General features: G+C 48.5%; 1 protein-coding gene across 3 annotated transcripts in view; it reads right to left on the reverse strand.

The window, feature by feature from the left end:
- The window catches only part of DMXL1 (Dmx like 1), a 158,356-nt gene extending 133,150 nt beyond the window's left edge, over window positions 1-25,206 (reverse strand). For all 3 annotated transcript variants that reach the window (XM_038769926.1, XM_038769925.1, XM_038769924.1), the window contains exon 1: window positions 25,076-25,206. In XM_038769926.1, the coding sequence (XP_038625854.1) occupies window positions 25,076-25,162 (87 nt within the window). In that variant the 5' untranslated portion in view covers window positions 25,163-25,206. The remainder of the gene's footprint in view (window positions 1-25,075) is intronic.
- Window positions 25,207-27,155: the final 1,949 nt, after the last annotated feature.

A 27,155-nucleotide genomic window follows, 5' to 3' on the forward strand; every position in this document is an offset into this window, starting at 1 on the left:
TGCCCTCCATCTGCCCATCCGCCAAGCTAGCTCTCTTCCTCCCTTCAAGGCCCTACTGAGAGCTCACCTCCTCCAGGAGGCCTTCCCAGACTGAGCCCCTTCCTTCCTCTCCCCTTCGTCCCCCCTCCATCTCCCCATCTTACCTCCTTCCCTTCCCCACTGCACCTGTATATATGTATATATGTTTGTACATATTTGTTACTCTATTTATTTTACTTGTACATATCTATTCTATTTATTTTATTTTGTTAGTATGTTTGGTTTTGTTCTCTGTCTCCCCCTTTTAGACTGTGAGCCCACTGTTGGGTAGGGACTGTCTCTATATGTTGCCAACTTGTACTTCCCAAGCGCTTAGTACAGTGCTCTGCACACAGTAAGTGCTCAATAAATATGATTGATGATGATGATTTAGATATTAACTGAACCATCTCCACTCTCCCCCAGCCTTTTGCCCCAAACCCACTTCTATGCCTCCTTTGTTTTACCTCCCCTGGCATTCAAATGAATATTCAGTCATTCAATCATTTATTTAGCGCTTACTGAGTGCAGAGCAGTGTACTATGTGCTTGGGAGAGTACAACACAACAGTAGACACATTTCCTGCCCACAACGAGTTTACAGTCTAGAAGGGGAGAGACAGACATCAATACAAATAAATAAATGACAGATATGTACATAAGTGGTGTGGGACTAAGGGGGGCGTGGAGAGAGCAAAGGGAGCAAGTCAGGGTGAGGCAGAAGGGAATGGGAGAAGTGCTGGGGGGGCTTAGTCAGGGAAGGGCCTCTCCAGTCTAAATATTTCAAAGCCATTTTGAAATCTGACTAATCTAGATTGCCTTCTCTATGTATGTTAATACAAATAACAGAATTGAAGTGCTTACTACGTGTCAATGCTAAGCCTCTGCTAAGCAATGGGGTAGATAATAATTATGGTATTTGTTAAGCGCTTACTATATGCCACGCACTGTTCTAAGTGCTGGGGTAGATACAAGGTAATTAGGTTGTCCGGGATGGGGCTCACAGTCTTAATCCCCATTTTACAGATGAGGGAACTGAGGCACAGAAACTCCTCACCCTGGGCTTCAAGGCTCTCCATCACCTCGCCCCCTCCTACCTCACCTCCCTTCTCTCCTTCTACAGCCCAGCCCGCACCCTCCGCTCCTCCGCCGCTAATCTCCTCATCGTACCTCGTTCTCGCCTGTCCCGCCATCGACCCCCGGCATCCCCCAGGCCTGGAATGCCCTCCCTCTGCCCATCCGCCAAGCTAGCTCTCTTCCTCCCTTCAAGGCCCAACTGAGAGCTCACCTCCTCCAGGAGGCCTTCCCAGACTGAGCCCCTTCCTCCTCTCCCCCTCGTCCCCCTCTCCATCCCCCCCATCTTACCTCCTTCCCTTCCCCACAGCACCTGTAGATATGTATATATGTTTGTACATATTTATTACTCTATTGATTTATTTTACTTGTACATATCTAGTCTATTTTATTTTATTAGTATGTTTGGTTTAGTTCTCCGTCTCCCCCTTTTAGACTGTGAGACTACTGTTGGGTAGAGACTGTCTCTATATGTTGCCAATTTGTACTTCCCAAGCGCTTAGTACAGTGCTCTGCACATAGTAAGCGCTCAATAAATACGATTGATGATGATGATGAAGTGCCTTGCCCAAGGTCACATGGCAGACAAGTGGTGGAGCCAAGATTTGAACCCATGACTGACTCCCAAGCCGGTGCTTTCGCCACTAGGCCATGCTGTTTCTCTCAGATTGGACACAGTCCCTGTCCTCCCCCGCCCCCCCCCCCCCCCCCCCCCCCCCCCGGGAGCTCACCATCTAAAGAAGGAGAAAAGGAGAAAATCCCCATTTTACAGAGGAGGAAACTGGGGGACAGAGAAGTGACTTGTCCAAGGTCATGCAGTGGGCATTCATTCATTCATTGAATCGTATTTATTGAGCACTTACTGTGTGAAAAGCACTGCACTAAGCGCTTGGGAAGTACAAGTTGGCAACATATAGAGACGGTCCCTACCCAACAATGGGCTCACAGTCTAGAAGGGGGAGAAAGACAACAAAACATGTGGACAGGTGACAAGTCGTCAGAACAAATAGAATTAAAGCCAAATGCACATCATTAACAAAATAAATAGAATAGTAAATATGTACAAGTAAATAGAGTAATAAATCTGTACAAACATATACAGGTACTGAGGGGAGGGGAAGGAGGTAGGGCGGGGGGATGGGGAGGAAGAAAGGAAAAAGGGGGCTCAGTCTGGGAAGGCCTCTTTGAGGAGGTGAGCTCTCAGTAGGGCTTTGAAGGGAGGAAGAGAGGTAGCTGGGCAGATGTGTGGAGGGAGGGCATTCCAGCCCAGGGGGAGGACGTGGGCCGGGGGTCGATGGCAGGACAGGCGAGAATGAGGTACAGTGAGGAAGTTAGCGGCAGAGGAGTGGAGGGTGCAGACTGGGCTGGAGGAGAGAAGGGAGGTGAGGTAGGAGGGGGCGAGGTGATGGAGAGCCTTGAAGCCAAGAGTGAGAAGTTTTCGCTTGATGCATAGGTTGACAGGCAGCCACTGGGCATGTGGTGGAACCCAGGTCGCCTGACTCCCAAGGGCCATGCTCTTTCTACTAGCCCATGCTGCTTCCATTCATTCGAGCACGTAGCACTTGAGGTGCGCATTATGGACTATAACAGCTAAATTGTAATTCCAGGGGGGCAGAAATGCCTAATTCTGCCCTGCATGGTAATACTGTCAAACATCTAGTTAAGGGGTGGTGTTCAAGTACTTACTGAGAGATACAAGTCCAGATTTTAATACTAAATTTGCCCGGGAAACAGACAAGAAGATAGGCAAAGCTCAATAAAAGCAATGAACCTGAAAAGGTCCGAAGTAACTGCGTCTAATAGTGCCCTTTGGCTTAATTAAACCGATGGTATCAATAATGTCTTTCACATGTCCTTCCTTATGCACTCTGCAATACTAAAGTCCATTTCCTGTCCCAAACCCTAGATGTATCACTTTGATCCAGCAATGTTCAGTCAGCTCTGAGTTTTGTTGCACAATGAGCAGTACTAGAAACCTGTGCCACTCTTGGTAGCAATTCGGTAAATCCCAATTCACTTCTGGGTGGGGGAAAGTATATTAAAAAGTTACACTCCCTCCTCAAATTGGCTAGTTTCCCTCAGAAGCAGCATGGCATAGTAGATAGAGCACGGACCTGGGAGTCAGAAAGTCCTGGGCTTTAATCCTAGCTCCGCCACTTGTCTGCTGTGCAATCTTGGACAAGTCACTTCACTTCTCTGGGCCTCAGTTCCCTCATCCGTAAAATGGGGATTGACACTGTGAGCCCCACGTGGGGCAGGGACTGTGTCTGACCTGATTACCTTGTATCTACCCCAGCTCTTTGCAACAGTGCATGGCATGCAGTATGTGCCTAACAAATACCATGATAATAATAATAATCTATAAAATGGGGATTAAGACTGGGAGCCCCATGTGGGACAGGGAACATGTCCAACCCGATTTGCTTGTCTCCACCTCAGGGCTTAGTACAGTGCCTGGAACATAGTAAGTGCTTAACAAATATGATTATTATTGCTATTATTATTATTACCATCATCCCTCAAGTGTCTGTAGTTCCTGCCTTCCGTGCCTCCCACCAGAGCAATGGAGAGTAGAGGTCTCACTATCCTGCAGGAGTGGAGAGTGATGAAGATGGTGATGATGACAACAGCTGTGGTGTTTGTTAAGTGCTTACTATATGCCGAGCACTGTACTATGTGCTGGGGTAGATACAAGATCATCAGGCTGAATGCAGTACAAGACCCATGTGGAGTTCATGGTCAAAGTAAAAGAGAGAATGGGGACTGAGTCCCCCATTTTGCCGATGAGAGAAGTGAGGCCCAGAAGTGAAGCGACTTGCCTAAGGTCACCCAGCAGACGAGTGGTGGAGCCGGGATTAGAACCCAGGTCCTCTGAACCCCAGGCCCGAGTCCTGTCCTCTGGGCCATGCTTCTCACTAGCCAGGTTCCTGGCTGGGCACTAGCTGAGACCCAGGTGGCCTGGAGCCCACCAGAAAACTGGAATCTCTGCAGTCACCAAGCTGTTCTCCCTTCTACTTAGACCATCCCTTCCAATAGGATGCTCAAGAGACTAGCTGTTTGTGCAGTGCTCAGCACACGGTAAGCGCTCAATAAATACAACTGAATGAATACACAGGCTCACACAAACACTGTGAGGACTCCAAGAAAGTTGAGCTACTTTGTTTCCCACTATCTTGAAATGCTGATTTTGTTACCTTGTTGCTTTCTTCCCCACCATTCTTATTCAATCTCTCCCACTGCCCCCGTTTTCATACAATCATTCATTTGATCGTATTTATTGAGTGCTCACTGTGTGCAGAGCACTGTACTAAACACTTGGAAGAGTACAATGTAATGGAGTTAGTGGACACGCTCCCTGCCCACAGCAAGCTGAGGCTAATTTGCTCAAAGAGCTAAATCAGTGAGGGAGAGAAGAGACATGAAAGGGAATGAGAATGCAAAGGGAGATAATTATGAAGCTCACAGTCCTAGATCTCATGTGCAAATTCATTCATTCAATCGTATTTATCGAGCACTTACTGTGTGCAGAGCAATGTACTAAGTGCTTGGAAAGTACAATTTGGCAACAGATAGAGACAGTCCCAAATCCCGCTGGATAGGGACAACTTTACTTACTGCTTGTGTTTTTAAAGAATTCAGTAAAACAAAAATACAGTCATTTCACTCTGCTTAATATTCAGTGGGACTACGCACAAACAATTACAAAAAAAAAAGGTTTTCCCCTCTTCTGAAGGATAAACCTTGTGGAATTACTTGTGCAAAGGTGATGGAAACCCATGGAAATCAATACCATGCTCGAGTTTCCAGCACTTTTATCCCCTCAGTTCAAAACAGAACTAAATCTGGGTGTCTTCTGATTAACGGTAGAATTGATCAGAATGATGCCGATTCTCCCATGGAGGAATACTGGGAAAATCTAGCTCAATCTATGACGTACTCTCACGACCATTCTTTCCTTTAAACATCTGAAGGAGATTCATAAGACAGATCATGTGATTCATGTTGGAACAAATTCTAACAATGACTATTTCTATGTAAGTGAGTCTAAGCTGAGCAACTGATTTAAGAGCAAAATCAAGTGCAATTTAGGAGTTGTTTGCTTTAAATGAACATTTTGGGTTAAACAGAAAGTCTACAAATCCTAAGCAAATTTCAAATCTTCATTATAGTACCTTTATTGTACAACTTTCAGTTATCACAACTGTTCTCTTCCCAATCACTACTTTAAATCTTTGGAGAATACAGTAGAAACTAATCTTGAAGTTACTTGTAGAACAGTCTTCAAATAATAATAATGATAATAATAATAATAATAATAATAATAATGTTGGCATTTGTTAAGCACTTTGTATGTGCCAAGCACTGTTCTAAGCACTGGGGGAGATACAAGGTAATCAGGTTGTCCCACGTGGGGCTCAGTCTTCATCCCCATTTTACAGATGAGGTAACTGAGGCCCAGAGAAGTAAAGTGACTTGCCCAAAATCATACAGCTGACAAGTGGCAGAGGCCGGATTAGAACCTACGACCCCTGACTCCCAAGCCCGGGCTCTTTCCACTAAGCCAAATGAGACTGTCAAATGAGACTGTCAAGTTGCAGGTAGGGTTAGGGTTGTGTCTCATTCTCCCAAGCATTCATTCATTCATTTGTTCATTCAGTCGTATTTGAGCACTTACTGTGTGCAGAGCACAGAGCACACAGTAAGTGCTCAATGAATACGACTGACTGAATTAAAAGGTCATTCCTGAAGAGAAGAAAAAGTTTGCTTTAAGGGTAAAGTACTTTGGCTATCAATGGCCCAAAAAATCTTGGTGGTTCTTTAAATTTCTAATCTCTAAATCTCAGTTGAACTTCCTTCCCATCTTGAAAACCCTTCTACGAATCACACCGCCTCCGGAAAGCCTTCCCCAGTAACCTCTAATCTCCCGATCCTCTAACCCAACTGCCACTTTCATGCCTTCCTCAAATTTCAGCCCTCATAACCTCCCTGCCTAACCTTTATATGCATATCTTTATACACTATTAGCTCCTCCTATCTGTAATTTATTTTAATATCTATCTTCTCCCTGCCCCCTCACTTCTCCAAAGATTATAACCTTCTTGAGGGCAGGGCTCTTGTCTATTTCTGTTGGACTCTCTCAAGTGCTTAGTACACTGCTCTGCAACCAGTAGTCAACTCGTATTTATTGGACACTTACTGTATGCAGAGCAGTGTACTAAGCACTTGGGGAGAGTTCAACAATATAAACAGACATTCCTTGCCTACAATGAGCTGACAGTCTAGAGGGGGAGACAGACATTAATATAAATAAATGACAGATATGTCATTCGACGTAAGTGTTGTGGGGCCAGGAGGAGGGTTAAATAAAGGTATCAAGTCAGAGTGACACAGAAGCGAGTTGAAGAAAAGGAAAAGAGGGCTTGGTCAGGGAAGGCCTCGGAGGAGATGTGCCTTTAATAAAGGCTTTGAAGGTGGGGGAGAGTGATTGTCTGTCAGATATGAGGAAAGAGGGTGTGCCAGAGGCAGGATGTGGGCAACACGTTGATGGCTAGATAGATGAGATTGAGGTACAGTGAGAAGTTTAACAGAGGAACTAAGTGTGTGGACTGGGTTGTAGTGGGAGAGTACAGAGGTGAGGTCAGAGGGGGCAAGGTGATTGAGTGCTTTAAAGCCAATGGTGAGGAGTTTTTGTTTGGCGAGGAGGTGGATGGGCAACCACTGGAGGTTCTTGAGGAGTGGGGAAACAAGGCCCGAACATTTTTGTAGAAAAATGATCTGGGCAGCAAAGTGAAGTATGGACTGGAGTGGGGAGAGACAGGAGGCAAGGAGTTCTGCAAGAAGGCTGATACAGTAATCAAGGCAGAGATAGGACATTTGGATTCATGTGGTAGCATTCATTCAATCCTATTTACTGGGCACTTACTATGTGCAGAGCACTGTACTAAGCACTTGGGAGAGTACACTACAACAATAGACACATTCCCTGCCCACAATGAGCTTACAGTCTAGAGGACGAATTTACAGTCCAGAGGCAGTTTGGCTGGAGAGGAAAGGGTGGATTTTAGCCATGTTGTGAAGGTTCAGCCGACAGGATTTAGTGATGGATTGAATAAGTGGGTTGAATGAGAGAGAGGAGTCAAGGATAACTCTCAGGTTATGGGCTTGTGAGACAGGAAGGATGGTGGTGCCGTACACTATGATGGGAAAGTCAGGGGATGGACAGGGTTTAGATGGAAAGAGGAGTTCTGTTTTGGATGTGTTACGTTAGAGGCGATGGGAGGACATCCAAGTAGAGATGTCTCAAAGGCAGGAGGAAATGCAAGACTGCAGAGTGGGAGAGAGATCAGGGCTGGAGATGGAGATTTGGGAATCATCAGCACAAAGGTGGTAGTTGAAGCCATGTGAGCGAATGAGTTCTCCAAGGCAGTGGGTGTAGATGGAAAATAGAAGGGGACCCAGAACTGATCCTCGAGGGACCCCCACAGTTAGGGAGTGGGAGACAGCGGAGGAGCCCTTGAAAGATTGAGTGCCCAGAGACATTGGAGGGGATGCGGAGAGGACAGTGTCAGGTAAGCCGAGGTCGTATAAGGTTTCCAGAAGGGGATGGTTGACAGTGTCAAAGGCAGCTGAGAGGTCGAGGAGGGTTAGGATGGAGTAGTGGCCATTGGATTTGGCAAAAAGGAGATCACTGGTGACCTCTGAGAGGGCCATTTCTGTGGAGTGAAGGGAACGGAAGCCAGATTGGAGGGGGTCAAGGAGAGAACTGGAGGAGAGGAACTAAAGACAGCAGGTGTAGACAACTCATTCAAAGAGTTTGTAGAGGAATGGTAGGAGGGAGACGAGGAGATAACTGGAGGGTACCACGGGGTCAGAGGAGGGTTTTGTGGGTTTTTTTTTAGGACAGGGCAGACATGGGCATGTTTGAAAGCAATGGGGAAGAAGCGATTGGAGAGCCAACGGTTGAAGATGGGGGTCAGGGAGGGAAGGGGGAGGGGGAGGGGGCAAGTGTTTTGATAAGGAGCGAAGGGAGGGGTTCGGATGCACAGGTAAAGGGGGTGGATTCTGAGAGAAGGCAGGTCTCCTCTTGAGTGCTGGGAAAGATGGGAGAGCTGAAGAAGCGGCAGGGGAGATTTTAGGGAGAACACACCTTATAGTTCCAATTTTCTCAATAAAGTAGGTGACCAGGTCATTAGGGCAAGAGATGGGGGGGGGGGGGGTTGAGGAGGGAGTTAAACACCTGGAACACCTGGTGAGGGTGATGGGCGTGGCTGTCAATAAGGATGGAAAAATCGTTTTGCCAGGCAGAGGAGAGAGCAGGGCTAAAGTAGGTAAGGGTGAACTTGAAGTGGACGAGATCAACCTGATATCAAAACTTCCGCCAGCAGCGCTCAGCGGCTCGCGCGCAGGAATGAAGGAGGCGGACTGTGGAGATGATCCAGGGCTGCGGGTGAGTGGTACGAGATCAACAAAGGGGTAGGGGAGCGGGTGAGCTCAGTTGAGAGCGTCAATTCGGTCATCAAGGGAAGGCAGTTTGGGTATGGGGGCTAACTGGGGCACGCTGACTTGAGAAAACTGCTCTCTGTGGGAGAACGGGACCGATTTGCGGGGAGGAGGTGTGCAGGAGAGAAGGCAGCTGAGGAGGTTGTGGTCAGATAAGGGGATTTCAGAGTTGGTGAGGGCAGAGATTACGCAGTGGCTAGAGCTGATGAGATCGAGATGGAGGTAACTGAGACACAGGCAAGTTAAATGACTTGCCCAAGGTCACACAGCTGACAAGCGGCAGAGCTGGGATTAGAACTCAGGTCCTCAGACTCCCAGCCCCGTGCTCCTTCCTTTAGGCCACACTGCTTGGCCACTTCACTTCTATGAGACCTTGGCAAGTCACAACTTCTCTGAGCCTCAGTGTTCTCATCTGTAAAATGGGGACTCAATACTTAGTCTCCCTCCCTCTTACACTGTGAGTGCTATGTGGGATAGAGACTATGTCCAGTCTGCATATACTGTATCTACCCAAGGGCTCAGTACATTGCTTGGCACATGTTAAGCGCTTAGCAAATAATCAAACAGTAGTATTTGAACACTTACTGTGTGCAGAGCACTGTACTAAGCATTTGGGAGAGTACGATTTAACAGATAGCACAGTAATTATTAAATAAATGAGTAGTTGTAATGCAATCAAATCCTTTGCAGGAAGCTGTAAAAGTAGAAGCCCATTCTGCTGATCATGGTAGTGATCCTTCAAACTTTAGTAAAGAATCTGTCCAGTTTGGGTTCGACAGCCCCGAGTTCCTTGTGAGCAGGAATCATGCCTACCGACTCTACTGTACTGTGCTCTCTTAAGCGCTTAGTACAGTGCTCTGCACCCAGAAAGTGCTCAATCAAGACCACTGATTGATTTTCTTCTTAAAGCACCTTGTAGCAAGCTAACTCGGAACACATGAGTGCGTTTTTGACCTCCCCTTTCCAATTACGTTCTTCAACCGTATTTATAAATTCTTCTGCTTTCTTGAAAATTCAGAGAGGAGTTTTCGTCCCAGGATTTTCGCTGGTGGCAATAATGGTAATAATTGGGACATTTTCATTCATTCATTCAATCGTATTTACTGAGTGTTTACTGTGTGCAGAGCACTGTACTAAGTGCTTGGAAAGTACAATTCGGCAACAAATAGAGACAATCCCTACCCAACAATGGGCTCACAGTCTAGAAGGGACATTTTCTGAGCTACTTACTATATGCTGAGTGCTCACCATATGACGCGCTAATCAGATGAGACAGTCCCTGTCCCGAAGGGGTGGATTCTGGAAATACTGTAGAGGAAGAACGGTAGGATTTGGAGACAGACCAGAGATGGGAGTTGATGGAGAGGGAAGGAGTCAAGGATACTGCCCAGGCTCTGAGCTTGAGACACACAAAGTTGGCAGTGGTGTCAGCCCTCTAGACTTGAAACCTCACTGTGGGCAGGGAATGTGCCTGTTTACAGTGTTCTACTGTCCTCTTCCAAGCGCTCTGTACAGTGTTCTGCACACAGTAAGCGCTCAATAAATATGACTGACTGGTGAAAAGTTAGGTAGAGGAGAGGGTTAGGATGGTAAAGAGGACTTTTAGACATGACCCACAGCCTGGCTTAAGGTCAATCTCTTGACATTACAGTCTTTTCTAAGCCTCTGCTCTAAAGCAAACCAGTCCCATTTCTAATCGCTGTGGACCAGGCTGACCTGCCGCTGCCATTTCCTACATCCCGTAAAGTTTTGCTTATGTTAACCCCCCTTCATTGTCTCTTTGTTCAGTCCCCCAGTTCAGCGGCCACTTGGATTTCCTCCCGCCACACATTCGCCCACATGACCTGCCCAGGAAAAACCTTAATGCTCAAGCACTGCTTTGATGCCGGTAAGGTCACTGTATATATAGTTAGCATCCACATTCTAAGAAGACATCGCTGAGGGTAAACTTCACTGACGAGCTTAAGCATGGCTGAAGAGGCTGATGAGGTATCGACAATCGTAGCCACGTTAGCATACAAAAAGGTCGCCCTAATTGTTTCATCACGCTTAATGCTGGCAGTATTTGGTGCAGCTTTCTCTTCTCCTTCCTCATCTCCTGTTCCTTATAAAGCCTTTGCTTGAAAAGAGCCATTCCGTTCTTCAAATCAAGCATAGCTGAGTGCTGTGTGCAGAGTACTGCACTAAGCACTTGGGAGAGGACAGTATAATGGAGTGGGTAGACACATTCCCTGCCCACGACAAGCTCACAGTCTAGAGAGGGAGACAGGCATTAATTCAAATAAATTACGGATATGTACATCAGTGTTGGGGGGGGCTGAGGGAGGAGGGAAGAAATAGTGTGAATCCAAGTGCAAGAGTGACACAGAAGGGAGTGGGAGAGGAGGAAAGGAGGGCTTAGTCGGGGAAGGCCTCCTGGAGGAAAAGAACCTTCGATAACACTTTGAAGGTTGGGGAGAGCAGTCGGCTGTCGGATGCCAAGAGGGAGGACGTCCCAGCCCGGAGAGGCAGAACGTGGGTGAGGTAGATGAGTTCAGGGTACAGTGAGTAGGCTGGCATTAGAGGAGCCAAGTGTGGGGGCAGGATGGTAGTTGGAAATTTCTTGTTATGCAGAATTCCGTCCCGGTCTACCGTCAGCAGTTTTCGGCTGAGATGCGTCACTATCCGAGGCTTTGTTTTATGGCATCCTTAAAACCATCCCTCTGTCCTCCTTGCTTTCAGTTTCCCAATCTGAGTTCGCCACACAGGAGTTGTTTGGACATCCTGCTGTGGCTCACGTACACCACACAGCATAGCTAAAATGAGCAGAGCTTCTGAGATAGGAGACTGACTATTATAAATGGTCTCAATGACCAGCCAGATACCGTGAGATGACGATAAGCCTAAAGAAAACTAAGCCTGCACCAGGGAAGCACAACCAAAAATGAATAATAGTAAGCACTTACTCTGTGCCTGCCATGGCAACTAAGCACTGGGGTTGGTGCAAGCCAATCAGGCTGAACACAATCTCTGTCCCACATGAGGCTCACAGTCTTAATCCCCATTTTACAGATGAAGTAACTGAGGCCCAGAGAAGTGACTTGCCCAAGGTCACACAGCAGCCGAGTGGTAGAGCCAGAATTAGAACCCAGGTCCTTCTGACTCCCAAGCCTGTGGTCTCTCCAGTAGGCCACAACACTGCTGTTATGGCATTGTCTTACCTATGCTCATTGTGGGCAGAGAACTTGTCCCTCGACTCTTTCACACTGAACTCTCCCAAACACTTAGTACAGTGCACTGTACACAGTGAGCGCTTGATAAATATGAGTGATTGATAAACTGATAGGCACCAAACTGACCAACCACACGATGAGAGGCAAGGAAGTAGCAGGGAAGCAGCGTGGCTTAGCAGAAAGAGCATGGGCCTGGGAGCCAGAGGACCTGGGTTCTAATCCTGGCTTTGCCACTTGCCTGCTGGGTCAATGTGGTCAAGCAACTTCTCCGGGACTCAGTTCCCTCATCTGTAAAATGGAGATTAAGACTGTGAGTCAGGGACTGTGTCCAACTTACCCATCTTTCAACACGCCCAGCCCGTTATAGTGCCTGGCACTCAGTAAATGCTCAACAAGTACCATAGGGGAAAAAAAATTTACAAAGGCAGAAAACTGAATCAAGAAGCCGGTCCATCCTCTGGGAGACCGTTAAATAGAGCGCAGTGGCACAGGTGCCCGATATTAATAACAACCGCAGTATTTGTTAAGCGCTTACTATGTGCCAGGCACTGTACTAAGTACTGAGGTGGATGTGCATATACTGGGTTGGACGCGGTCTTTGTCCCATGTGGGGCTCACGGTCCCAATTCCCATTTTACAGATGAGGTAACTGAGGCACAGAGAAGTGAAGTGACTTGCCCAAGGCCGCCACACAGCAGACATCTAGTTCCCTGAGCCACGTCCCCAGCCATATTTACAAGCCATACTCAAGATCGAACGGCAAGTTAACCGTATTCCACAATCTCGCTGCTGGTAATCCTGTCTTGCTGCTTGATGCCAAATTTGGCCCAGAGGTGGCAATGTTGAAACTACGTAAAAATTCAGATTTGGCAGCTGAGATAACTTCAAGTCTTACAGCCATAAGGAGGTTGAACCTCCTGTTTGATTTGCATTTGATGTCATGTTAGTGACCAGATCGTCAGGCTGCCTAAAGAGCAGGTCTGAGCGACCACATTCAGCTAAAAGCGATCCTTTGATGATCTCATAGAAAATGAATCCCTCTTCAGCTTTCAAGGGTAACCCAGGTTAGGGAAGCAGCATGGTGTAGTGGAACAGAGCACGGGCCTGGGAGTCAGAAGACCTGGGTTCTAATCCTAGCTCCGACCCGTGTCTCCTGTGTGACCTTCGGTAAGTCACTTCACAGGGTCTCAGTTTCCTCACCTGTAAAGTGGAGATTAAATCCTCCTCCCTCCAAATTAGGTTGTGAGTCCCGAGTGGGACAAGGACCATGTCCGACTTGATTATCTTGTATCTACCCCGGCACTCAGTACAGTGCCTGGCATGTAGTAAGAGCTTAACGAGTACCATTTAAAAAGTAAACATGAATAAATAAATTTCCAGCGGGCAACTAGGCCCTTGGTTAAAAGCTGAATCTCGGTTCAGACCCACCTCCGCCTTAATCCTGATACCAAAACTCAAGCACTGTGTGAAGTTCTACATACAAGATGGGCCATCAGAGCAACATTATATCTGGGAGTCAATCTGCCATGGTTTACTTGACACCATACTAACGAGAGCACGTTCTTGTGACACCTCACCTGAACTAAAACTCTCACCATGGCACCCACCGGCTCTGATGCCAGCTGTCTCTTCAAAAACGTACCGTGCCAGGACGGAGTAGTGTTGTCAGAAGGTCATTCCCTAATTCCCCAATCACGTCTAAACTACGTATTGAACACGTGTTTTGGCAAAACCGAGCGTCTTAGAATAATTTAAAAAGAAAAAATTCCAAGTCGGGAATGTTATCGATTCTTGCAAAAGAAAACACCAGAAAAATGTGTATCCTGAAAGTTCACCTTAGAGCCTTAGGATGTTTTTGAAGTAATTATTTTTGTTTGGCTGTAAGTAGATAAGTAGATGTTATTACCCTGCTATCAGAATGTTTGTTAAACAAAGCTTTTGGTCCTTTGTCTTATGAACAGACACGCTGAAACCAGTCAAAAAGTAGCCATACGAATGCTTCCAAGTATGCCAAAAGAAAATTAGCTTGCAGATGAAGTTTGGTTTTTTTTAGAAAACAAAAAAGTATTGTGATTTTTAATATTTACACTATCTACAGTACAGTCTGTTGTATCCCTGCACCTAAAATTCATTTGAAGTAAATAAAATGGTCCCTTTTGGCGAGGATAGATATACAATTTCATCTCTGATAACGTAAGAGAAGAAAATCATTGATTTAGGGAAGAAGACAGTGGCAAATAAGCAGTCCACCCAGCACCCAAGCCACCCTTGACAGGCAGTGTCGTAACTTGCAACAGACCTTCGAAAACCCTTAACTCGTCACTCTATCAACCTTATTCATTCATTCAATCATATTTATTGAGTGCTTACTGTATGCAGAGCACTGTACTAAGTGCTTGGAAAGTACAATTCAGCAATAGGGAGAGACAATCCCTGCCCACACCAGGCTAATAGTCTAGAAGGGGGGAGACAGACATCAAAACAAGTAAACAGGCATTAATATCAATAAATAGAATTATAGATATGTACATATATACACACAAGTCCTATGGGGCAGAGGCAGAGCAAAGGGAGTGAGCTGGGGTGACGCGGAGGGGAGGGAGAGCTGAGGAAAAGGGAGGCTTAGTCTGGGAAGGCTTCTTGGAGGAGGTGAGCCTTCACCCGCAGATATAGCCAAAACCTTGAGGGTTTGGCAAACCTTTTTCCGATACGCATTTATCGAAGGCCGATATCCCGGAGACGCTGGCTTAAAGATCGGAGGTACTTGTGCCTACTTCTAGCAAGCACAAGAGGTAATTCCGCCATAAGGGTTTTTGTTGGTTTTGTTAACGGTATTTATTAAGTGCTGACTACGGTTCAAGCGCTGTTCTAAGCGCCGGGGAAGATGCAAATTGATCGGGTCGGACGCGATCCCTTTCCCACAGGGGGTTCCCGGCCTAAGCGGGAGAGAGAACAGGTTTTCAATCACCCTTTAAAGTCAAGGACACCAAAGCCCGGCAAAGTGAGGTGACTTGCCCCAGGTCACACGGCAGTCACCTGGCAGAGCTCGGGATCAGAACACGGGTCTTCTGACTTCCAGGCTCGAGCTCCTTCCGCTAAGCTACGCCGCTTCCCAGATTTGGAATCCCCAATCGTGTAATAATAATAATAATGATGGCATTTATTAAGCGCTTACTATGTGCAAAGCACTGTTCTAAGCACCAAGGGGGATACAAGGTGATCAGGTTGTCCCACGTGGGGTTCACAATCTTCATCCCCATTTTACAGATGAGGTAACTGAGGCTCAGAGAAGTGAAGTGACACGCCCAAAGTCACACAGCTGACAAGTGGTGGAGCGGGAATTCGAACCCATGACCTCCGACTCCAAAGTAGCATACCAGATCATACCATGGGATGAACGCCACATTACCTCTGCATCTGGATTATCTCCAGCCTCTCTGCTGGCTTGACTCAATGCCTGGGTAAGGAGGAGGAAAGTCACCTGTGACTCCAGGCAGCTGGCTCCAGTTTGGCATGTATGGAGCAAACTCGGCCAGAGGAATCGTGAGCGGGATTAGGGGAAACACGCTGTTGGCCGACGTTGCCCTGGGTGATGGGGAGGGGTCCTTACCCACCCAGAAAAAGGGGATGGCGCCATGAGGCGGATCCGAGAGAAGACAGCTGAAGGCTAATAATAATAATAGTTATTATGGTACCTGTTAAGCGCTTACTCTGTGGCGAGCACTGTTCTAATAAGCACTGGGGTAGGTACGAGTTAATCAGGTTGGATACAGTCCCTGCTTCACATGGGGCTCACAGTCTTAATCCCCATTTTACAGATGACGGAAACGAGGCCCAGAGAAGTGAAGTGACTTGCCCGAGGTCACACAGCAGACAAGTGGCAGAGCCGGGATTAGAAATAATAATGGCATTTGTTTAATTGCTTTGTCCCCATCTTGTCTACTACATCTCATCTCTGCTCCGCTTCACTCATCTTTCTCGTGCCCCACCCATGAACACCCCAAACGTGTGTGCGAGGCACTGCACTAAGCGCTGGGGTAGATACAAGCAAATCGGGTTGGGCACAGTCCTTGTCCCATGTGGGGCTCATGGTCTCAATCCCCATTTTACGGATGAGGGAACTGAGGCCCAGAGAAGTAAAGTGACTTGCCCAAGGTCACACGGCAGACAAGTGGCAGAGCCGGGATTAGAACCCAGCCCCCTCTGACTCCCAGCCCCGTGCTCTATCCACTAGGCCATGCTGCTTCCAGTTTTGGTCTCGACGATATCCTGGGGGTAGCGGGTCACGGGATCGAGGAGTCTTGCCACGTACCAGTCTCTCACCTTCGAGGAGTGGAGTCAGTAGATCTCAAAGCACGAGTATGTAACCTCATGGCCTCAGATGAACCAGCCATTCCCTCTCTTTAGGATGAGAACATTCGGGTTTTGAGGTCTTGGAATGGTTTCTCAGGAGTGACCCAAGAGTGGGAAGAGAATTCCTGGCCTCGGTGCCCGGCGGGACTGGTTCGACCGCTTCCCTGAGTATGAGAGTTGGGGCACCTTGCCAGTTCAAAAGTTGGTCTCGGTTTGGGGTGCTCACGGGCGGGGTGTGGGAAAGAGGAGCAAAGTGGAGCAGAGACCAGATGTAGTAGAAAGGAGGGGAACAAAGCCAAAGCCGACCCACTCGGACGACCCGCCAGGCTGAGGAGACGGGGATCCCAAGAGCGGACATCCGTCCGTCTACCTCTCCCCACAACACCCCACTGGCGCGTGGCCTCTCCGAGGCCTGGCTGGGCACCCCAGGCCCTCTAAAATGCCCACCTCGTCATAGTTAGGGGGTTGTTGGTCCGCTCCATGAGACATTTCTGGGCGCCCCGTGGAGGGGCAGTGAATCGGGGTCAGAGCTGCCTCTCCTCCCATAGTTAGACCAGCCCAGATACAGGCCAGGGGTTGCAGGGTCACAATTCTTGGGGAAACGGGCATCAGCCTTCACTCTTTGGGCTGTTATCACAGCCCCCAAAGCCTGTATCGGTCAGGGTCATGGCTTGCTGTTTTGTTTTTTTTTTTTAAATGGTATTTATTGAGCACTTCCTCTGTGCCAGGCCCTCTACTAAGCTCTGGGGTAGCTACAAGCTGGTCAGGTCGGACACGGTCCCTGTCCCACATGTGGCTCACGGTCTCAACCCCCATTTAAGAGATGAGGAAACAATAACAATAATAATAATAATAATAATAATAATGATGGTATTTGTTAAGCGCTTATTATGAGCCAAGCACTGTTCTAAGAACTGATCTGAGGCCTAGAGAAGTGAAGCAGCAGACAGGTAGCGGAGCTGAGACCCAAGTCCTTCTGACTCCTAAACCCGTGCTCTATCCACTCAGCCACACTACTTCCCTGGGGGGGGGGGGGGGGGGGGGGGGAAACGGACACAGCATGACCCCTGCCTTCTCGTTTGTTGGAGCTCAATGATCTCATCCCTCTGGGTGGGGACTGACTACATTAAGGTTGGGAGCCCACAGAAATCAAAGCAATCTAGCCGTTTGCGATTATGCATTATGCGCTAAGCACTGTACTGAACACTGGAGAGAATATGAGAGAACGGGAAGTCTCACTCTACCTCCCTAGACATCTCAACAGAGTCACTCGAGAGCCCCTCCTAAGGTCTCTGGAGCATCTGTAGCCTGTCATTCATTCAACTGTATTTACTGAGCGCTTACTGTGTTCAGAGCACTGTACTAAGTGCTTGGAAAGCACAATTTGGCAATAGATAGAGACAATCTCTACCCAACAAAGGGCTCACACTCTAGAAGATGGGCTCACAGGCTCACATTCTGTCAACTGGAAGATGGGGGAGAGGGCGAAGCGGTTGTCGAGAGGGAGCAAAGGGGAAAATCCTTCTGGAGAGCCACAGGGAGTTGTCTTGCCTTCTACCTCCACCTCCCTTCCGAGGCCAGAAGAAGTAATCGCCAAATATTTCGCTTCCCAGATCAATACATTATGCAAATTTGAACCCTGCATAGATAAGTCGGTTACTTGGATTTTCTCGTACTGATGTCGAGGGCTGGATTTTGCACAGAAGTCCCCAGTATCCAGGCACGGAACCTTATGGCTGTCGAATGAGGCGCCTTACACTAACGTAGGTCATGACTGGATCGTGCTAATGCTTTACTATGCTCCTTGATGTGAATACATTGCAACTTGAACAGGTGAGTCAGGAGAGCCGGCCTCATGGAAGGATTATGTAAATGAGAAGACTAAAGACTGTCTGTGCGCCCCAAGTTTATGCAGAATTTCTAGCCCAGGACAGAATGGATGTGGGGGAATCCCAGGAGTCATTTATCTATTTATTTATTTATTTATATTAATGTCTGTCTGTCTGTCTGTCTGTCTCCCCCTCTAGCCTGCAAGCTCGTGGGCAGGGAATGTGTCTGATGTTATACTGTACTCTCCCAAGCACTTAGTACAGTGCTTTGCACACAGTAAGCGCTCAATAAAAACAACTGAATTGAGTCGAATTAGGGACTGGGCTCAGAGTCTTCATCCCCATTTTACACACGAGGTAACTGAGGCCCAGAAGTGGAGTGACCTGCCCAAGGTAACAGAGCAGACCTTTCTGGCTCCCCCTGCATTCCCCCAACCTACCCCTTGCCCTTTCAGTCTGATGCCTCCTCTCCCCACTGCCCTAAAAAACAACCGCTGGCTTTATTTAAAAACAACCAGGAAGGAACAGGTTTCCCAAGACTCCCTGCTGGGGGCCAGCCACCTATTCGGCGGGGCGCCGGCCTGGGAGCCAGAAGGCCTGGGTTCTAATCCCGACTCTGCCGCCAACCCACTGGGGGTCCTCGGGTCAGGTAACTTCACTTCTGGGAGCCTCGGCTTCCTCAACTGCAAAATGGGGATGAAATACCTGCTCTCCCGCCTACTGAAACCGGGAGCCCTGCGTGGGACGGGGACCGTGTCCATCCCAATCAGCTTGTGTCCCCCCAATGCTCAGAACGGTGCGTGGCCCACAGTAAGCGCTTAACCCACCCCACAATAACGACGGCGATGATGAGTTAGGGAGTACAGGGGACACCCGATTCCGTTCACGGGCGAGAAGGTGGTAGGGCAGGGTAGAAGGGGGATCCACGCAAACCCTGGGAGGGAAACCGTCCCGTACCTCCAGCTGCTGAGCCAAGGATGGTCTTTCAACCCCCATATTCAGCCAGACCCCCAATTCCACCTGCTCTACCTTTGCGACCTCTCCGGAATCGGTCCCAGCCTTTCCATCCCAACCACCCGACTGGTCCAGGCACTGGTCATATCCCGATTCACCTACCACATCAGTCTCCTGGTCTCTCCCCTCTCCACGCCACACTTCCCTCTGCTGTCTTTCCATAATAATAATAATAAGGGTATTTGTTAAGCACTTATGATGTGCCAAGCACTGTTCCAAGCGCTGAGGTAGATACGAGGTAATCAGGTTGTCCCGCGTGGGGCTCACAGTCTTCATTCCCATTTTGCAGATGAGGTAACTGAGGCCCAGAGAAGTCAAGCGGCTTGCCCAGGGTCACACAGCAGACAAGTGGCAGAGCCGGGATTAGAACCCACGTCCTCTGACTCCCAAGCCCGGGCTCTTTCCATTAAGCCACGCTGCTTTTCTTAGCATAGTCCTGCGCATGTCTCCCCGCTCCTCAAAAATTCTCCGACCATCGCCCATCTGTCCTGGCGTCATGTCGAGACTCCTCACCGTCGGCCTTAAGGCACTCCATTGGTTCTCTCCCCCGGCTTACCCTTGCTCTTCCTCCACAATCCAACACCTCTCATGCTCCACTCAAGCCGACCCAGACGCTGACCTCGTTCTCAGCTCGTCGCCAACCGCTGGCTCATGCCCTCTCTTCTGCCCGGAACCCCCCAACTCTGTCCCATTGGTCGGACCGCTGCTCTGAAAACCCCGTCTCCTCCAGGCCCTGATTCATCTGGCAACTGCCCGCTGCCACTCTGGCATGTCCGCTTCCCCAAAGGCGTCTCTCAAGCTTGATAAATACTAAGATGCCAGCCCCAAAGGCTCTACAAATCAGAACTAAAAAACTCTGCCCTGCCTACTTGGAAACGGGACTGTGTCCAACCTATGTGATCTTGGGCAAGTCACTTGACTTCTCTGTGCCTCGATTATCTCATCTGTAAAACGGAGATTAAGACCATGAGCCCCACGTGGGACATGGACCATGTGCATATTTTCAACTCGGTTGCTTCCGCCTACCTGTGATGGGTTTTAGCATCTGTTCCCCCTGCTAGATTATGAATTCCTTGAGGTCGGATATCACGTCTTCAATGCTCCCAAACAATGTGCACTGTACGGGGTAAGCATGCAATGAATACTATCGATTACCTGAGTCTACTGCGAGAGAGGGAAAATCAGAGGCTGAAAGCCTCAGTGCCGGAAAGGGACTCCGGTTGAAAACGATCCGAAGGGCCGGGGTGAACCAGGAGCATCGCAATCATTCATTTCGCGCCTTCTACATGCCATCTGAGTTCCCGATTCTGGGGCTAGTTGCAGCGTGGCACAGTGGGAAGCAGCAGGGCCTAATGGATACAGCACGGGCCTGGGAGTCTCAAAGTCCTGGATTCTAATCCCGGCTCTACCACTTGTCTGCTGTGTGGCTTTGGGCAGTTCACTTCACTTCTCTGGGCCTCAGTTACCTCATCTGTAAAATGGGGATTGAGACTGTGAGCCCCACTTGGGCCAGGGACTGTGTCCAACCCGATTTGCTTCTATCCATCCCAGCGCATAGTACAGTGCCTGGCACATATTAAGCGCTTGATACCACAATTATTATTTCTCCCCTCCCACTACTCAACTGTGAGCGAAAGGCCAAAAGAACCCTGGGCTTTTCAACCAAAGGAACATTTTAAGTGCTATATACCGTCTGAGTGGTATTCTCCAAATTTAAAAAAACAAAAACCTAAAAAGCAGTGTTCTGGGTTCACAAATAAGCCTACTATTGAGGAAGTAAAACTGCTAAGAAACAACAGAGGTAAACTAGCCCAGCCTGTGGAAATCAAGAGTGGGTGACTCTCTGGGGGCAGAAGCTTTGGACAGATCATGAGATAGACAAGCAAAATGGAGGCCAGTATTAGGCATTTCAACCGGCCAAAGAAAGGGCAGTTATTTCAGTCACAACCATGAAAAGAAATAGCTACTTCTGGCCTTAGCGTAATCTTCAAACTCAGCAAAGATAAATACTTGTATTCTTGAGCATATAGACACACACACACACACGAGTGTGTGTGTGTGTGTGTGTGTGTGTGTGTGTGTGTGTGTCCGTCTGTCCCCCATCCCGTCCCTGCAGAAGGAAGAGCAGGAAGGGCTCAGATCACACTCCAGGCCAGGATGAGTATCCGGTTAGTATCAGGTGGAAGTTGGGCTGGTTCGCATGGGGAAATCACACATGTGCAATCACTTCCTTCAGCGACTCGGGTCAGGCCCAGCCAAAAGCGTGTTGGGATTTGGGCTAGGTACTTGCTCGTACTCATTACGCTTGATTTGGGCTGAGCCCCAGATTTTCAGGACATGCGGGTTTTATTATGCTTAGAATAGCAGGCGCCAAGAACATTCGAAACATCGGCCGACGATCATTGGATTGTTTTTAAACAAAGAAAAACATTATTTTTGAAATTGCAAGGTGAAAAAAAAATAAGATTAGATACGATAGAACACTGCAGTCCAGCACAAAACTCCCTGAGACTGAAGAGGTCTTATTATTAGAGCACTGAATGCTCATGCTATCATTATTATTATTACTACAACAGTATTTGTTAAGCTCTCACTGTGGGCCAGGCACTGTATTAAGCGCTGGAGTAGATACGAGTTAATCGGGTTGGACCCAATCCCTATCCCACATAGGGCTCACAATCTTAATCCCCATTTTACCCGTGAAGTACCTGAGGCACAGGGAAGTTAAATAACTTACCCAAGGTCATACAGCAGACAAGTGGCAGAGCCAGAATTAGAACCCAGGTCCTTCTGAGTCCCAGCCCTGTGCTCTATCCACTAGGCCACGCTGCTTCTGCATTCATTTTGCATGCATACTACAGGTATTCTCTGGCATTACATAGACTATCATTATTTTGATGGTCTAAGGTCATAGACCAACATCCATAGGTCCATAGGTCAACATCCGCCAAGCCAGCTCTCTTCCTCCCTTCAAGGCCCTACTGAGAGCTCACCTCCTCCAGGAGGCTTTCCCAGACTGAGCCCCTCCTTCCTCTCCCCCTCCTCCCCCTCTCCATTCCCGCCACCTTACCTCCTTCCCTTCCCCACAGCACTTGTATATATGTATATGTTTGTACATATTTATTACTCTATTTTACTTGTACATATCTATTTTATTTTGTTAATATGTTTGGTTTTGTTCTCTGTCTCCCCCTTCTAGACTGTGAGCCCACTGTTGGGTAGGGACCGTCTCTATATGTTGTATATGTTGCCAACTTGTACTTCCCAAGCGCTTAGTACAGTGCTCTGCACACAGTAAGTGCTCAATAAATACGATTGATTGATTGATAGGTGAGATTGGTGAACTTCCAGTAACCATGTGCTTACTTCCCTCCACAAATTTATAGGGGACATGGGTAGAATTAAAACTGTTAAGACATGTCTAAAATGGATGGCTCCTTCATTTCCAAGCACTCAATATAGTGTGGTGCACACAGTGAGTGCTGACTAAACACCGTTTGATTTGCAAAGTCAATTTTCGCATTTCTTTGGATGTATTTATTGAAAGACCCCTGCAATTATTTCAGAGTATATTTTGAAGATCTGTTCCGTGGCACAGAAATCACTCACGAGTTAGTACAACAATTGACATACAAACTATTCTTTAATTACTGTCCTCTCCCAAGAGCTTAGTACAGTGTTTTACACAGAGTAAGTGTTCAACAAATACCACTGACTGATTAAATACCATTGTATGGTTTTGAATCAGAGGCAAAGAAGATACTTTTTCCTTCCACTTTCTGGGAAATCATTTACTACAATTTAGCTTTCGCTGCCGATGCTTACCAGCCAGTGTACACCCCTTAATAAGAGGAATCAGAAACTTTGCACCTTTTGAAAAGAAAATGAAAACCGGATTTAGACGACTATCTTTAGAACCCTTTCTCCTCACCCTTCATTGAGTCGGGATTACAAACAGCAATTGTTCAAGGACCACCACCCCCCACACACGCCCCCAATCCTGGCAATAGGAAAAGTACCAGGCACTTGTTGTGAAAACAAATCAAGGCAATTGCAAGGCTTCCCAAAATGGATAATAACCTCTTGGAGGTCAGGTGGGTTACAGCATAGAAATTTGGGGAATTAAGGCTTCCCAGACTGTGAGCCCGTCGTGGGCAGGGATTATCTTTGTTGCTGAACTGTACTTTCCAAGCGCCTAGTGTAGTGCTCTGCACACTGTAAGCGCTCAATAAATCCAATTGACTGACAATGAATGAACCCACTCGACCCAGCCGTGGGGCTCCAATGTTGCCTCCTTCCCGCCCCCATTCCCCCCCCCCAAAAAAAAATCAGAGGAGGACCCCCAGATGGACTACTGGGGAAGCCGGAGTATTGTACTGTACTCTCCCAAGCGCTTTGTACAATGCTCCGCAAACAGTAAGAGCTCACTAAATACAATTGAATGAATGAGACAAAACCGGGCCTGGTCAGGTCTCCTGCAAACATGCCAGCCTGAGGGTCTACAGTCTTCTACACTAGAAGCTTGTTGTGGGCAGGGAACATATCTACCAACTTTATTGCTGAATTATAATAATAATGATGACATTTGTTAAGTGCTTACGATGTGCCAAGCACTGTTCAAAGCGCTGGGGTAGATACAAGGTAATCGGGTTGTTCCACGTGGGGCTTGCAGTCTTAATCCCCATTTTACAGATGTGGTAACTGAGGCACAGAGAAGTGAAGTGACTTGCCCAAGGTCACACAGCAGACAAGTGGCGGAGTCGGGATTAGAACCCACGACCTCTGACTCCCAAGCACGGGCTCTTTCCATTAAGCCACATTGCTTCTCACGAACTGTACTTTCCCAAGCGCTTAGTACAGTGCTCTGTGCACAGTAAGCACTCAATACGATTGAATGAACTCTGTTATACCGAACTCTCCCAAGTGCTTAGTACAGTGCTCTGCACATAGTAAGCGCTCAATAAACACCACTGATTGACTGTTCTTGTGTACTTTCTCACTAAATACGATTGCTGCTACACTGTGCTCTCTCAAGCGGTTAATACAGTGCTCTGCACCCAGTAACCGCTCAATATGATTGCTACATTAAACTCTCCCAAGTGCTTAATACAGTGCTCTATGCACCATAACCGCTCAATACGATTGTTAGACTGAATTCTCCCAAGAGCTTACCACAATGCTCCGCAGTCACCGCTCGATACAATTGATCGCTACTCTGTACTCTCCCCAACGCTTAATACAGTGCTCCACACCCAGTAACCGCTCAATATGATTGCTACATTAAACTCTCCCAAGTGCTTAATACAGTGCTCTATGCACCATAACCGCTCAATACGATTGTTAGACTGAATTCTCCCAAGCGCCTACCACAATGCTCCGCAGTCACCGCTCGGTACAATTGATCGCTACTCTATACTCTCCCCAACGCTTAATACAGTGCTCCGCCCACAGTCACCGCTCAATGACTGTCACACTGAACTCGCCCAAGCGCTTACTATAGTACCCTGCACACAATAACCAATCAAGATGATTATTACATTGTCGTCTCCCCAACGCTTAGTACAGGGCCGTGCACAGTCACCGCTCAATGATTGTTACATTAAACTCTCCCAAGGGCTCAGTACAGTACTCTGCGCACCATAACCGCTCAATTCGATTGTCAGACTGTACTCTCCCAAGCGCTTAGTACGGTCACCGTTCAATACAATTGACTGCTACACTGTGATCTCTCCAACGCTTAGCACAGGGCTCCGCACAGTCGCCGTTCAATAGGATCGATTGGTACACTGAACTCTCCCAAGCGCTTAACATAGCGCCCTGCACACCGTACCCAATCAATACGGTCGATTATTACACTGTACTGTCCCCAACGGTTAGTACAGCGCTCCGCACCCGGGCACCGCTCACTACGATGGCGGCATCGCGCTCTCCCGAGCGCTTTAGCACGGTGTTCCGCGCCAGGTCACCGCTCAATCCGTACGACTGTTCGCCTGCCTTCTCCCAAGCGCTCAGCACACAGTCCCCGTTCACCCAACGCGATCGATCGATCGACGGGAGGGAAGGGGGAGCGACTGACCGTGAAGCGCTGATCGCCGACGCTCCCCACGGCGAAGCAGTGGTCCCCGGGGTTCACGGCGCCCGTCAGCACCTGGTGCAGATTCATGTCGGCGTCACTGTCGTCGCCCCCGAGGGGGGAGGGGGGCGTCGGCACGCAGCCGCCGCTCCCGCGCGCACCTGTCACGGCCCAACGAACAATTACCGTCGCCCCCACCAAGACCCACGGCCCTCCCGACCCGGCGATCGGCCTCCTCCACCGAAATATGGCGGGCCCCGGGATCGGCTCTCCCCCGCCCCCCTCAGCCCCACCCAATCCCAGCCTTCGTCCGGCCCGAGGACCCACCCCCCCCCAACGGCTCGCCGACCCCGGCCGGAGGCCCCGCCCCTCGGCTAGCCAATCCCGGCCTTTTCCCGGCCCGCGGCCCCGCCTCTACCTCACACCCAATTCCAGCCTTTTCTCGGATTTAGCCCCGCCCCCACGACACCCTATCCCGGCCTGAGGCCCCGCCCCCAATTGAGATCCAATGCCGGCCTTTTCCTGGCCTGCAGCCCCGCCCTTCCCTCCGACCGGTTAGAGACTACATGTTCCAGAATGCAATACTTCGCCTCGAGGCGGAGCATGCGCACTTCGGAGTGATTATGATGGTCGGGGCTGGGCGGCAGTCGTTAAAGTGGGTCCTCGGCGTGATGAGCTGTCCATTATCAATCGTATTTATTGAGCGCTTACTGTGTGCAGAGCACTATACTAAGCGCTTGGGAAGTACAAATTGGCAACATATAGAGACAGTCCCTACCCAACAGTGGGCTCACAGTCTAAAAGACGCTTAATAACGTTTTTTTCCATAGCCAACAGTTATGAGAAGCAGAGTGGCCTAGTGCTGCGGGGAGAGAGCACGAGCCTGAGAATCAGAAGGCCCTGGGTTCTAATCCCGCCCCCGCCACTTAGCTGTGTGACCTTGATCAAGTCGTTTCACTGCCCTGGGCCTCAGTTCACTCATCTGTAAAACGGGGATGGAGACCGGGAGCCCCACGTGGGACAGGGTCTGTGTCCAACCTGATTAGCGTGTAATAATAATAACGGTATTTGTTAAGCACCTACTACGTGCCAAGCACTGTTCTAAGCGCTGGTGGGGCTGGGGGGGGGGGTGGATACAAGGTTATCAGCTTGTCCCACGTGGGGCTCACAGTCTTAAACCCCATTTTCCAGATGAGGGAACTGAGGTACAGAGAAGTTAAGTGACTTGCCCAAAGTCACACAGCTGACAAGTGGCGGAATTGGAATTAGAACCTCTGACTCCCAAGCCTGTGCTCTTTCCATTGAGCCACACTATATGTATCCACCTCAGCACTTAGTTCAGTGCCTGGTACATAGTAAGCACTTAACAAATGCCGTAATTATTATTAGAGCATGGGCCCAGAATTTAGAAAGACCTGGTTCAGATCCTGACTCTGCCCACGTGTCTGCTGTGTGTCCTTGGGGCCAATCACTAGAAACAACATGGCTTAGCAGAAAGAGCCCAGGCCTGGCAGTCAGAGGTTGTGGGTTCTAATCCCAGCTCTGCCACATGTCTGCTGTGTGACCTTGGGCAAGTCACTTTAGTTTCTCTGTGCCTCAGTTACCTCAGCTGTAAAATTCATTCATTCAATTGTAATTATTGAGCACTTACTGTGTGCAGAGCACTGTACTAAGCGCTTGAAAATGGGCATTAAGATTGTGAGTCCCATGAGAGACATGAACTGTGTCCAACCTGATTATCTTGTATCTACCCCAGCACTTAGAGCAGTCCTTGGCACATAGTAAGCACTTAGCAAATACCAGGATTAGGCACATAGTAAGCGCTTAGCAAATACCAGATTAGGCATATGGTAAGCGCTTAAGAAATACTATTATTATAGGGAAGCAGCATGGCTCAGTGGAAAGAGCACAGGCTTTGGAGTCAGAGGTCGTGGGTTCAAATCCCGGCTCCGCCACTTGTCAGCTGTGTGACGTTGGGCAAGTCACTTCACTTCTCTGGGCCTCAGTTCCCTCATCTGTAAAATGGGGATGAAGACTGTGAGCCCCTAGTGGGACAACCTGATTACCTTGTACCTACCCCAGC

This window comes from Tachyglossus aculeatus, chromosome X4, assembly GCF_015852505.1.
Source record: "Tachyglossus aculeatus isolate mTacAcu1 chromosome X4, mTacAcu1.pri, whole genome shotgun sequence".
NCBI classification, from domain to species: Eukaryota; Metazoa; Chordata; class Mammalia; order Monotremata; family Tachyglossidae; genus Tachyglossus; species Tachyglossus aculeatus.